This window comes from Rhinopithecus bieti, unplaced genomic scaffold (assembly GCF_001698545.2).
Source record: "Rhinopithecus bieti isolate Rb0 unplaced genomic scaffold, ASM169854v2 scaffold_13342, whole genome shotgun sequence".
Lineage (NCBI taxonomy): Eukaryota > Metazoa > Chordata > Mammalia > Primates > Cercopithecidae > Rhinopithecus > Rhinopithecus bieti.
The window spans coordinates 1470127-1483893 of record NW_016807690.1 but is presented as its reverse complement, the minus strand read 5'-3'; the positions used below and the strand labels follow the sequence as shown (position 1 = coordinate 1483893).

Here is a 13767-nt window from a genome sequence, read left to right as displayed (position 1 = left end):
GCCTGTTTCTTCATCTGCAAAATGGTCACATGGCTGGGTTGGTGCTCTGCAAGTTCCTGCAACTTGAAAGCTCTGTGAATCTTGAAATGCTCTGGGAAACACCAAACAAGAGGTTCAGAGCTTGATTTCTATAGTGGGGTAGGAAATCAAGACCAGAGAAGGTAAACCTGCAAAGAATCAGAGAGCTGAGTAAAGTGTGCCGGGAGTGGGGCTGGGGAGGAAGGGAGGGTGGGAAAGAAGGCTTTCCTAGGTAAGTAGAACAGTGCTCCTTGAATTTGAAAAAGAATTATGTTAAAATGCAGGTTCCAGGTCAATAGGTCTGGGGTTGTGCTTGAGATTCTGCATTTCAATCAAGCTTCCAGCTGATGCAGCTGGTCCTTGGACAATATTTTGAGTAGCAAAGAGTGTTCCTTCTCTAGTTTAGCAGCTGGGCCTCTTAGAGAAGAATAGAAGCTGATCTTCTCCCCACACCTTCCTCCATGTCTCTCCCATAAGACCCTAAACAACGGATGTTTTTGCCATTGTTTTTTTCCCCTAGTCCATCTCCTAATCCCAACCCCAAATACACACACACACACACACACACACACACACACACACACACATTCACTCACTCCTCAATACCTTCACCTCTCCAGCCTCATCAATACTTTCATCACTGGTCTTCACTGCAAAAGTGATTTTTGGGGAAAAGAATCTCACACCACATTTTCTAGGCCGTTACTGTCTGGCAGTGACAATCCCAGAGGAATGGAAAGTGAAAATGTCTCCATTGTTGGAGAGGGGTGATGTCATGTCCAGGTTTTCCCAGTTACACGGTAGTAGTCCCTACTTAGTCCTGGAGGCTGGTGTTTCTGCCGCTCCCAACCCCCACCCTGCAGCAGAAGAGGGGCCTCACGCAGATTGTTTTTCCCATCCAACCTCTCCTCTCCCCACACCCACACACACCCAAACACACAGCCTTCCTCTACCCAGAGAACGCCACCTTTCTGCCTTCCTTACCAAGGGCTGCTTTTTCACAACACGGCCCATGGGGCAATTACTGGTAGTTTTTGAAGCCCACCAGGATAAAGAGCTGAGTCTGCCACCAGCACACCCCAGGTACCCACCAGAGGTCTGAAAACATCCATACGTGGACACATCTGCAACCCATTGGCAGGCCACTGGAGTGTCATTCACACTGCTTGCAAAGCACTGCCCAAGCCAGAGGCCCCCACCTCCCCTCCCCTTCCCTCCTGTGCCTCTCCTCCCCTCCTCTCACCCCCTCCTTCCTGCCCCGCTCCGTGTGTGTGTGTGTGTGTGTGTGTGTGTGTGTGTGTGTGTGTGTGTAGTCCAGCACAGGGGAGCCTTCCACCTGCCGTGTTCTCTCCCCACGTTTTCTATTTAGTTCTTCATAGCCAGTGCCCATTCTCTGTCCTGCAGAGGAAATAGGACCTGCACAGTTTCCTTTACAGAAAGAGTCCTAAGAAGGAAGCCTTCTTTCCTGAAGAAGTCTTGACTGCAGCAGGTTAGAATTTGCTCTGAGCGGGGCATGCACCTAGCAGTTGTCTCTCTTTCTTGTGTCCCCTCTAAGAGGCTTACTCAGGGCACTTTCTTCTCACAGCATCCTTGTTCTTCCTGGAAATGATCCTTCCTTGGTTGTGATGGGGACAGGAGGGGACGTGGGGACAGAAGAAGGAAGAGGGGCTGTTGGGCAGATCTAGGTCTAAGAGAGTGCCTTATTATTCTTAGGTTCTAGAGAGAGGAAATGAGGAGACCCTTAGGGGTCACGTAGCTATAACCCTCCTTTTGGAGCACAGCAGCGTAGACATTTCTGAATCAAATGAGGAATCTGAGTCCTCCATTTCAAGTCACCCAGGAGAGAAATCTTACAGTGATATTTTGTTCATCCTGAGGACTGAGATTCCTAAAATCTCACTCCTGATGTATTCCCTCTTTTCTCCTTTGAGCAGCCTTCTTGCCTCTACTTATCAAGTTGTAACTCATCCCTTCTCAGCTCAGGTACCTTCAGTGGCTTTCTATTTCTTCTCATGAAAACTCCGTTTTAAATCCCACTGTCTCCACAGACTATTCCCTGGCCACCCAAATTTACTTGCTCCCATGTACTTGGAGTTCCTTCAGCAATAATACTCTTCATCTAGCATTTAATACATTCTTAGGCATTATTTACTATGGTTTGTTTAAAAGGAGTTCATGTTATTTCCATAGAAGATCAAAAGCTCCCTCACGAAAGAAATTGCATCATGTGTGTTGAACACTCCACAGGGTCCAGCGTGTTCATCCTTACTGTGTGTGTGTGTGATAAATCATTTCGATTCTGATAAAAATTAAGACATCCTCCCCTGGAAAATGCACCTCCCCTCAGAACTCTGCCTAAAAGTTTGTTACCCAGCCAAATATTCCAGACTAATAATATCTGGAATCCCTTGTTACCCACCAAAAGATTCCCTTGTTACCCACCAAAAGACTCCAGATTAATAATATCTGATAACAGCAAATGGTCCTGTTGGCAGAGCAAATAGTAGATGCTCAAGAATTGTCTGCTGATGTGTACTTTTCTCTGTTTTCCCCCAAACAGATTGCCCTGACGTTCTCAATCGTCTTTGGGGTGATTGTGTATCGAATAACAACAGCAGCCGCTCTGTCTCTCAATAAGGCTACACGCTCCAATGTCCGGGTGACAGTGACAGCAACAGCAGTCATCATCAACCTCGTGGTCATCCTCATCCTGGACGAGATCTATGGTGCTGTGGCCAACTGGCTCACCAAAATTGGTACTGTGTCACTGAATCTTCTGGCTGTCCTAGGCCCTCTTGAAGTCAATGTGTGCAAGGCTTTTGGTGATAATGACCCAAAATAAAAAAAGAAATGGGACAGGGACAGGGCGCTTTGTACAGTGAATTTTAATTAGAGGAATGGGGAAGTACAATGTATGTGTATTTGCAGGGCTGCCAAAGGGCTTTCTCTAAACGCGGGAATCCTTCCTGTAACATTCTTGATCAAGTCCTCTGGCCTGTATTGATTGCCTCATGTGACAGGACACTCACTGTCCCCTAAGGATAAACCACAGGGTCTGTTCTTTTTAGCCTAACCTCAAAGCAAGGCAGACTTCCTGTTAAAAAGTACAGAGCTTTAGCTCTCATTTTCCCAGCAGCATCTATAAAGTTGAGGAAAGCCTCTTGATACTTGAGCCCAAGAGGGTCTTATTGGTCTTATCTATCCCCATATTGTCAGAGGCCCCAGAAAATCCACACATTCCCCGGGCACTCAGTAGACTTCAAAGAGGCATATCAGACTTCCCAAGCTTCAAACCAGTGAGAAAAATGCAATGGCCTCAATATTCAGACGTGTCATTTGAGCTGTACGCTGCTGTTGCCCAAGCACCACGTTTTGGCATTTGGCATTTGTGCTTATTGGCTGGGGGAGGCTGACAGTCGAGACCCTGTCCCATTGTATGTATTCTGGGTGGCCTGGATTCATCCCTTCCCTCTTTGAATGTAGGGATTTCCCTCTCTGACTCTAACTTCTGGTTAACCTCATAGGGAGGTTGCATTGATGGTATATATGATGCCTTTAATACACGGACCCTTGATAGGATAACCACCTCCTCAAGAGCCTTCTCCTGATGACTGGAGAATTCCAGAAAGTTGCTCTCTCTGTGCCTTTCCCCTGCTTGGCCTCTACTGTAACACTACCCATGGTGAGCACTTTGCTTTGGCTTCTGTGTTGCTATCGGCAGCTTAGCATCCTAGGGGCAGCTCTGCTGTTTCCAGGAATGTGCATATTTATGAGTGTTATCTGTGTTTCTTCATAAGCTTCTTGAGAAAAATAAGCAGAGAATTGTAATTCAGCATATTTAATGATAGACAGGATTCTATGGAAGCACTTTGGAAGAACATCCAACACTCCTGGGGACTCAGGAGGCTTTGGAGGGAGAGGCATTTAACTGTAGAGCTCAGAGATAAGTGCGAGTCAGACAGGCACGCATATAGGGAGGAGGGGATGGGCAGGAGGAGAGGGAGATTCCTGGCAAAGGAAACCAAGCGAGAAATACAGCACTGAAGGGAGTGATCAGGGGGTCAGGAAAGACATGCAGGAAAGTGGCAAATGAGCCACTTGGGTGGTTGGGAGAGTCTTGGTTGAGCTAAACACCAGCGGAGCAGGAGCTGAACTCAGCGTATGGGAGAAAGAAAGCATGAAGCATGCGCAGGACGCCAGGGGAGCCCGCTGCCGGAGCTCTAGGTCCAGGGCACATCCAGGGCATGATGGAGTGGGAAACTGGGCCGACGGAGTTAACCAGCTCATGTTTTCTTGTTTTGTTTTGCTTTTTGATGGGAAATCTAAAATGCCAGGCTGAGGACTCCGATATTTTTCATAGATAATGGAAAAGTGTTTGCTGGAGTTCCCAGGGACATTCAGCAATAAACAGTACCATCTTCCTGGCCTGATTACTGAACCAGCTGAGAAATTAGATCAAGGCAAGTGTAGACAAAGCCAAAATATCAGCTGTAAAACTGAGAAAGGCTACATGGGAGGTAGTAGCTTAGGAGAAGAACCAAAAAGACATTCTCTCTCCATGGCAGGCAGCGGTGGATGGGCCAGCCCTGTGAACTTAGAACTTGGAGGGACATAGAAGAACACCTGCTTCCCGCAGGCCCTTAGCTCCCCTCCAAGTAGGGGCAGAAAAAGAGGCTAGGCAAGGAATGCCAGCGTCCTCTTCCAGACTCAACCATAAGATAAGCTGCTACTCCTTCTCTCACCCAAGAGGAGAGATGGTTGAGCTGGGGGAAGACAAGCTGAGACATTACAACTAATCACACTCCCACCGCATGGAGGGAACATCAGGAGTAGAAATAAATGTCCCCTACTCACTCCATGTGGTCCTGATCTAGCACCACTGAGGATTTTTTTTTAAGAGCGTGGCATGACGGGAGCTGTCTGCAAAATTACTTAGCAGGGAAATAGGATGTGACAGAATAGGGAGAGGTAGGAGAGCCAATTGAAAGGACATTGCTGAGTGTATGGGCAGGAAGTAGGAAAAAGAGGGCCAGGAAGTCAGTGGTGATGTCGACCTTTCTTCTTGCTGTTCATTTGTGTTACGTTATCTCTCTTCTTGCATTGCTCTAGATAGTGATAAAGATGAAAGAGAAATTGAGTGGGCAACAATAGAAAACTCGTTAATAAGTATTTAGTGAGTACTCCCCATGTGCGAGGCGGGGCATTCACTCTTCTGTTTAAAGCCACAAATAAAATGGGCTGTAACACAGCTTTCACATCATGAAGCTGTGTTCACTGTTTCTACCGACACAGCCTCCTTGCCCAGACCAAAGCGGCTACCCTGGGCTGTTAAATCAATGTCCAGGACTCCATAAGAAAGTCTGTGCCCTGGAAAGGAGATACAATCCTAACAAGTACATTTTGTTCTCTCTGAGAGTGATACTCATAAAGTATTTTTAAACTTAAAATAAAATTTGTAACTCCATTTCATCTTCACAGAAACTGCATGGCCAGGAAGGGAAGTATTATACCCTCACTTTACTAAAGTTCAGACTCAGATTCTACCTCTAAAATGTGAATCTCTTTTGTGTGACTTTGATGTCAGTTTCTCAGCATCTGTACTGAAGTGGTGTGTTGGGTCTCCATCAGGAACCCTGGTGAGCCTTGTTCTGGGGCATTGCTCTTGTCTACCTTAGACTGGGTACCCCAGAGGGCTCAGAGAGGGACCACTGAATTTGAGAATCCAGTGGAAAGAAGCTTTGAACTCTAGACCTGGCTCCTTCTCCTCCCACCCCCAACTGTGTGGCAGTGGGTATTGGGGAACTTTTTTGGACAAAGGTTTACTGATCCTTCCTTCATCATATTCCTCCTGTCCTCTGGTCATCACGTGTCTGGACGGTTTTCACAGCCTAACGCCTATGCCATTGTCCTCAGCCTCTTTCAATGAGCTTCTAGCTTGGAAATCCCCATCCAGTCAACCTTTCCTGAACAGTGGGTTTGGGGACATTGCTCCCAGTCAGCACCCTCAGACAGCTTCCCTTGGCCCTAGAGCAGCTATAGTTAGCATTTCAAGCTCTCAGCTACTTTCTTCCCACTGTGGTCCTCCACCCCAGCTGACCCACTCAGCTCACGGTCACCCTAGCCTCCCCGTGTGGCCCCAGCCCAGCCTTGCTCATGCTGCTGTAACTGCCAAAATGACCTCAGTGACCCTCCTTGAAAGGGCTTCTTGAGGGCTCCTCCTTTGTAAATCCTCTTCTGGCCTCTCAGCCGTTGGTGGTCATCCTCCCACTTCCAGACTCCCCCGGCACACACCCTCTATTTCTGGGTTCATCCATCAGCTGTTGATGGAGTGCTTGCTCTGTGCCAGGCACAGTTCTGAAAACACAGCAATGACAAGCGACAAGGTCCCTGCTCTCATTTTGCTTTCACTGTGGCAAGGGAAAGATGGACAGCGAGCAGGGCCATTCCACAGAATGTGAGGAAGGTCTGATGAGACAGACAGTGGTCTGGGGCTGTGCACTCTGGAGGAGTTGGTCAGGAAAGGTGTTTCAAGGTGGTAACTTTATAGCTGAGACCTGGATGGCAGGAGGGAGCCACCCACAAAAGGATCTGGAAGGAGAACTCTTAGGAAGATGGAATAGTAAAGGCAAACCCTGCAGGTCAAGGCTAAGCTTGGAGCGTCTTATCCACACTACTCGTTGGATGCTGATCAGGTACTATCTGATCTTATCACATTTCACATGTATGTGTCTTCCCAGTGTTAGAATAGACTAGGCTCTGCTGGGGTTATAAATTCATCTTGAAATCTTGGTTGCATCTGTAAAGTCATCTGTGTTCTTGTTCAGCCCACATATCTAGTGCGATCAAGCAGGGGTCTCTGCTGCACACAGTTGTTCAGGGCCCTAGACTGATGGGGGCTGCCGTGGACACCATGTCAAGAAGAGACAGCTGGAGCATTGACTGGGGCTGTTAAATGTTTCAGCCTCCAAGCATCATCATTCATCCCGTTTGCTCACAGCTCACTGGCTAGAATCAGCCTAATTATGAAGAACTTGGAAAATGTGTGAAAGGACATGGCCATTCTGTAAGTAGGAAAGGTCTCTGCTGCTTGTTCCCAACCAGGCTGCAAGGCTCTTGAGAACAGTGACCCTGTCTTTCATTTATTTTTATTTCCTGCACAGTGCCTGGCCCATGGCAGATCTTAGCACATTTTTGTCAATGCAGTCATTGGTGAAATACGTCTCTGTCTTCATTCATGCATGCAAAAAGACGTTTTTCAAGGAATGCGCATAGGCTGGGTATCTTTTAAGCCACAGTAGAGGCTACAGTGAACATTTATGTATTCCTTATTTCAACTCTGTCTTCCTACAGAAGGATGTGTGATCTTATTGAGATGCATAAGGCCATTGCAAAGTTGACACAATGGGATAGTGACTGAAAGGGGCACCAAGGGTATCAGGAGACTTAAAGTTTCCTTAAAGGCAAAGAATACCCACACTAACAGAGACGGTCCCACAGAGTAGGTCCCAGCAGTAGCCCCACAGGCAGAGATACGGTTACAGGGTTCCCTCAGGCTCCACGCGGACATAAAGCTATGGATAATGCCACCTAATGGAATGAGAAGTCTGCCAGGCTTAAGACTTCCTTTGCCATTCTCACGCTGGGTTTAACACCCGCTTGGCTTCCTGCCCCAGATCTCTTGATAGTTGAGGAGGCTGTGAGTATGCGCTTTGCTCACCAGGTGCAAACAGCTGGTGTCAGTAACCCCAATAAGTACCCAAGTGTTTCCCACAGGGCTGAGTAATGGAAGACCAGTTTCCTGGGAGCATCCTTCAAGAGGCTGAGGTGTCAGGCCTATCTGAGGTCCATTCTTGCTACAAATATATATCACAGAAGGCAAGATTTTTTAATTTCCTTGAGAATGATATCTACCACTAGCAGCAGTGGCAGATAAACACAGTGATTGTTCCCCTGGCTGCCATAACAATAGTCAGGAACTTACATGCAAGGCATGCTGGAATCTGGAGGCAACACAGCACTGGTGAAGCAGGACTGAGCACCACCCCAGGGTGGTGGGAAGGGGGCTTTCTGGGGAAGTGCATGAAGCTCTGGAACTGTGTCTGAGAGGGAGCCTGGCCGGCCAAGGCACAGTGTACAGAGTGTGTGGCCAGCTTCAGGAAGCATCAGTATTGGATTTTGAGTGCTGCGGGCGTAGGATTCCAGTGGACGGGTGGGACAAGGTCTCTTAGTCCCCAGTGATCTCTTCACTCCAGGAGGGGATACAGGTGGTGACTGTAGAGAAAGGGTCCAAGTCCTGGGGGAGGAAGCAGGCAAAATCTGGGCAGGTCACTGGGCCTGTGGACATACAGCAAACAGGACATGTTGGGAGCATGTTGGGAGGATAGGGCGGGAGGCAAGAAGGCAATGGAGCTGACTGGTGCAAGGTGTGCTTCCTCCTCGGGTCAGGATGCAGGGGTGTATTGTGCCTTTGAGCCATACCTCTGGGAGAAGGAAAACTATAGGATCTTAGCGTAACAACGTAGGCAATGGTCAGGCTTGGCCTGGAAAGGGGGCCTGTCTGTACTCTAGCTTTGGAGAATTCTTCCAATAGGAGGCAGGATGGAGGAGGCATGGCTGATGGCAGGCTTCTGGACTGAATACTCAAAATGCTTTTGGCTTTCTGCCTCCTTTTCCTCCTTGTCTTTTCTTTCGAAACTCTGTGCAGAGTGCTGGCTGGTGCACTTCATCCCTCCCTTGCCATCAGTCTCTCCAAGTCACAGGGTTGAGCTCATTGTAAGTGCTTGAAAAAAAGTATTAGTAAAGTCAAGGTTTTTGTGAAAATGGCTGTGCTTGGGAGCTGCTTAGACATTGCTGATAGCCCACTCCTGACTGTCACTGCCCCAGATGCTCCTGAAGTGGGGCCAGGGACGGGAGTGAAAGGCGGGATGGGGAAAGGCCCTGAGTTCCATTGAGTGCCCACCTCATACCAACACCGGTTTGCATACTTTGCCCCACATTATGACAGTAACACTGGGAATGAGTCATTTATTTCATTTTACTTATAAGAAGGCTGAAGAGATTTAGAAACTTGACCAAAGCATACAGTTAGTAGTGTGCATGAGTGTGTGTTGATGCACACCCTGCTTACGCTATATCTCACACACATACACACCTGCCCACATACATGCACACATGTGCACGGGCACACATGCACATGTGCACACACACATGCATGCACACACACGCACACATACACACACACACACATGCACGTATACACACACATACACACACACACAGGCACATACTGCTTACCCCGAACCAAACATTGTTCTAAGCACTTTCCATATATCTGTATGTTTAATCCTTAAAACGGCCCCAGTCGGGTAGGTAATCTTAACACTCCCATGGCCGGGTGCGGTGGCTCAAGCCTGTAATTCCAGCACTTTGGGAGGCCGAGACGGGCGGATCACGAGGTCAGGAGATCGAGACCATCCTGGCTAACATGGTGAAACCCCGTCTCTACTAAAATACAAAAACTAGCCAGGCGAGGTGGTGGGCGCCTGTAGTCCCAGCTACTCGGGAGGCTGAGGCAGGAGAATGGCGTGAACCCGGGAGGCGGAGCTTGCAGTGAGCTGAGATCCGGCCACTGCACTCCAGCCTGGGCGACAGAGCGAAGACTCCGTCTCAAAAAAAAAAAAAAAAAAAAAAAAAAAAAAACTCCCATTTAGAGACAGGAAGACTGAAGACACAGAGCAGAAAATGAGAGGCCCAAGGTCATGGCACTGATAAGTGGTGAGTCTGGCATCATTGTCCTTGCTAAAACCATGACACTCTACTGCCTTTTAATATGTAGCTGTCCTTGTTCCCCAGAAAAGTTTAAATTTGTTGGGAGAGCAAAAGGAAAGACCACAGAGGCTCCCGAAGATTTAAAATGCAGTGCACTCACATGTGTGAATGACAAGAGGTGGAGTGTTTCTGGGGATGGGGACAACCACGTGGGTCAGATGCCCCAGGCAGGGAAGACAGCAGGGAGGCCAGCTGTGAGTGCAGCCGTCTGTCTCACATGCACAGGGAGAGCGGAGCTCCCCAGGCTTTGGGGTCCTGCGTGCTTATAAGTTTTAAAAAAGAAAGAAATCTTTTAAAAATTCGAAAGGCCACCAGGAATCTCTCTCTCTTTTTTTCAAAAATAGACAGGGTCTCGCTCTGTTGCCCAGACTGGGGTGCAGTGGCATGATCCTAGCTCACAACAGCCTTGAACTCCTGGGCTCAAGGGATCCTCCCACCTCAGCCTCCTGAGTAGCTGGGACTCCTGGTGTGTGCCATGGCATCTGGCTCAATTTTTTTTTAACTTTTTGTAGAGAAGGGGATCTCATTTTGTTTCCCAGGCTGGTCTTGAACTCCTGGGCTCAAGTGATTCTCCTGCCTCAGTCTCCCAAAATGCCGGGACTACTGGTGTGTGCCAGCGTGCCTGGCCCCTCCCGGGAAGTTTTGAGTCTAAACTTTTCCTCCAGTTCTAAGCTACTCTAGCAAAAGGCAATATATTCTTACTGAGGAGAGAAGAGCAGGAGGAAAGGAACAGGACGGGGGAAAAGTCGGTATCACAGATACAAATGCCGGGGCACCAAACATTCTTTAAAGAAGAATAGTTGGGGTATATATGAATCTGATTTTCTAAATGTGGATAGTGTTTGTTTTTGGAGCATGGGGTGAAAGTGTTGGCTTTGTTGGATGCAGTGCTCTGGGATGGGGGATCTGCTCTCTGCAGTGGAGCCTGATCAGGGACAGAATCCAGCACAGGACATGGGTGGGCCTGGCTGGTGTGGGCTGGAGAGGGGAATGGGGCCTATAGCTTTCTGGGGGGGACATCACAGTGCTGGTCATTTGCAATCTGGCCTGAAAGTTGGGTCTGCTGGCTTGTATTCTCTTCCTGCTTTGCACCGGGATCCTGGTTCTCTGGGGCTCCTGGCTCTCTGGGTGGCCTTAGCCTGTGGGGGAGAAAGAACCTCCCAGGGTGTGACCAGGGGGGATTCTGTGCTTGTTGGGAGGCCCCTCCATGATATTGGCTTAAATTATTCTAAATGTTGCCTGGGAAAGAGAGAGGATGGCAGGAGGCTGTGACTACTAATAAAATGATGTGAGTATGGTTATACCCCTACCAGTTATATAAGACTACGGTCATTAATCCCGCTATTTAGAACACTTAGTATAACTGGTAATAATTCCTTCCCAAACATGTGCTGTGACCATGAACACGTCTCTCATTTCCCTACTAAGTCCTTGGAGCACTCATCTCTCCTGTTAGCAAGAAGTCCAATATCTTCCTCTTCCTCTCCCTCTCTTTGGATTTTCTACAAGCCCAGGGACTAAAGCATCCAGAAGAGAAGGGCGGGCTGTGGTCCTCCTCCTTTGTTTGTACCTTTTCTCCCCAGATCCCCTCTCCACCTCACTAGGGAACTGAAGTGTTTTCCTCTGCCTCTCCCTGACCCTCCCACATCTCTGGAGAAAATGCATCTCTTCGTAACTGCAGCTCTTGCAGGATGAGTTCTCCCTCTTGGTTCTTCCTAGGCATCAGCCAAGCCATTTCCTCTCCTCGTCTCTTCACTGCTGTGAGTAAGGGCTTCGTTAGAGTCGCTTCTTTTGAACCATCCAAGGGGAATTGTTTCTTGCTGCAATCCTGAGTGGTAGAGGGGTCAGGCCAACATCCGAAGTCAAACAGAGAGATTCCTGGGTAGAACCTGCCCTTCGCTCCTTGGGTCTCACTGCTACAGAACATTGCTGCTGGCCACTGGCCACACCCCTCTGATGGGAGAGGCTGGACTGCTGCTGAGGCAACCCCTCCTTACTCCAGGCCTGGACAGCATGGGCTCTTCCAGGGAAGACACTCTTCTTCTTTAGGGTGGGCTCAGTCTAGGGGCTGCAGCTGTCAGGGTTTCTTGTTTCTAGGACACATATGTTACCTCCACCCTCATCTCCAGGATGCCGCCTAACACCCAGACCCATAGCAAGGGCCCCTGCTCTCCCTGGGAACCCACCCTGGGAGCACACCGCTTGCCACCTTCATTCTTCAAAATGCCACAGATCCTACGATTGCCTATGTCACCTTCCTGGCCCTCGGTGATTCATAGGGACCTCACCACCCCAAGTGATGCCAAAATGCACCCCCCAGTCTTCTAAGAGGGCTCTGTAGGGGATTTTTAGCTAACTTGCTAGCATCTCTTTTACTAAAGAAGTAGAAACAAATGTGCAAATCTCTGATGGAGCACCTTGCTGTGCCATCATCATAAGAGCACATCTTTGAGCCCTTACGCTATGCTTGGTGCTTTCCATGCTGCGTTTCCCAACAAATGTTAAAGGAAAGTATCATTTTATGAATCAGGACACTGAGGCTCAGAAAGATAAATTCCCTTATCTGGGAACTCTAGGACAGAAAGGTCTTCTGACTTCCAGCCCAGGGTTCCCCTCGATTCTTCCGTCAAAGCCTCATGAATCATATTGTAGAGCACAGAAGACCAGAAGCAGGAAGGGCCTGGGAAGTCACCCAGTCCAACCTTAACATTGAGGCTTAGACTTGCTTGAGGTGGTGACTCCTCCAAGCTGGCTGGGTACTTCACAGGATGATTCTCAGTTCATACAATGTTCTAATGGCCTTGGGTCATGAGTCGGGTTTTGGGGGACAGTATCACAGGGGCCAAGGAGAAGCACAGGACCAGGAATTTAATGTGTCCAACTCTGAACACATAATTTTTCCTCCAAACCTGGTGCCTTTCACTGATTCTTCCCATCTCAGGAGATGGCACCACCAGCCACCCAAATGCTCACTTCCAAGTCCAGGTGCCATCCTGGCTCTGTCTTTCTGTCTCTCCCTGGCACTCTCACTTCCTGGAGCTCTCTCTCTCTATCACCCCTAGGATCCATTCTGCTGGTAAGTATTGTTCATTCTACCTTCAAACATATCCCCGATCTGACCACTTTTCACAAGTTTCGTCCTCACATTGACTGGTTTGTGCCTGGACAACAACACACTCACAGTTTGTCTCTCTGCTTCCACTTCTGTCTCCCCGCCACACTCCCCCCCACACAGTTCACTTTCTGTGATTTTTAAAAAATGTAATTTCGTCACATCCTTCCCCTGTTCAGAAACCTGCAACAGCTTCCCATTGTGCTTCCTGTGGCTCACAGAGCCCCACACTGACTCTCCAGCCTTCCTCTCCAATTCCCCCTCCCAGCACTTCCACCAGGCTCAGGATGCTCCAGTTGTGTGAACCGGCCAATTCCTTGCACAGCCTTGGGGGTTCTCCATGAGGACTTTGCCCAGGCTGGTGTCTCCCCCTGGAGTCCTCCCCAGCCCCTGGGGCTGGCTTCTCCTTACCCTGCAGGTCTCAGCTTAGAGGTCACCTCTTCAGAGGCCTTTCCTGACCACTGTGACCAAAACAGCCTTCCCATTGCCCTTTCCTTCTGCTTCTCATATCACTACATATTCCTTCAACACCCACCGCTGTCTAAAATGGTTGCAGTTGTCCCCCTCACCCGTCTACACTGGGAGCTCCACACGGCAGGAGCTTATTGGATTGTCCACCACTGCACACCTGGTGCCCGGTGCCTGGCACATGATCATCCTCAATAGGTATTTGTCGAATGAGAGAAGATAATGGTGGGAGAGACGGGAGAATTTCCTCTGGGTGATTTTCCTCTGGGAAGACGTGAGGGGTGGGCTGAGGATGGAGTGACTGTATGCCTCCTCCCTCGGGTTCTAGACCAGTGTGTGCA

At 48.8% G+C, this 13767-nt stretch overlaps 1 protein-coding gene across 1 annotated transcript in view; it reads left to right on the top strand.

Moving 5' to 3' along the window:
- Positions 1–13767, top strand: part of ANO2 (anoctamin 2) — a 288476-nt gene that overhangs the window by 212860 nt on the left and 61849 nt on the right. The window contains exon 13 of the mRNA XM_017883353.1: positions 2579–2774. Coding sequence (XP_017738842.1) covers positions 2579–2774 — 196 coding nt within the window. The remainder of the gene's footprint in view (positions 1–2578; positions 2775–13767) is intronic.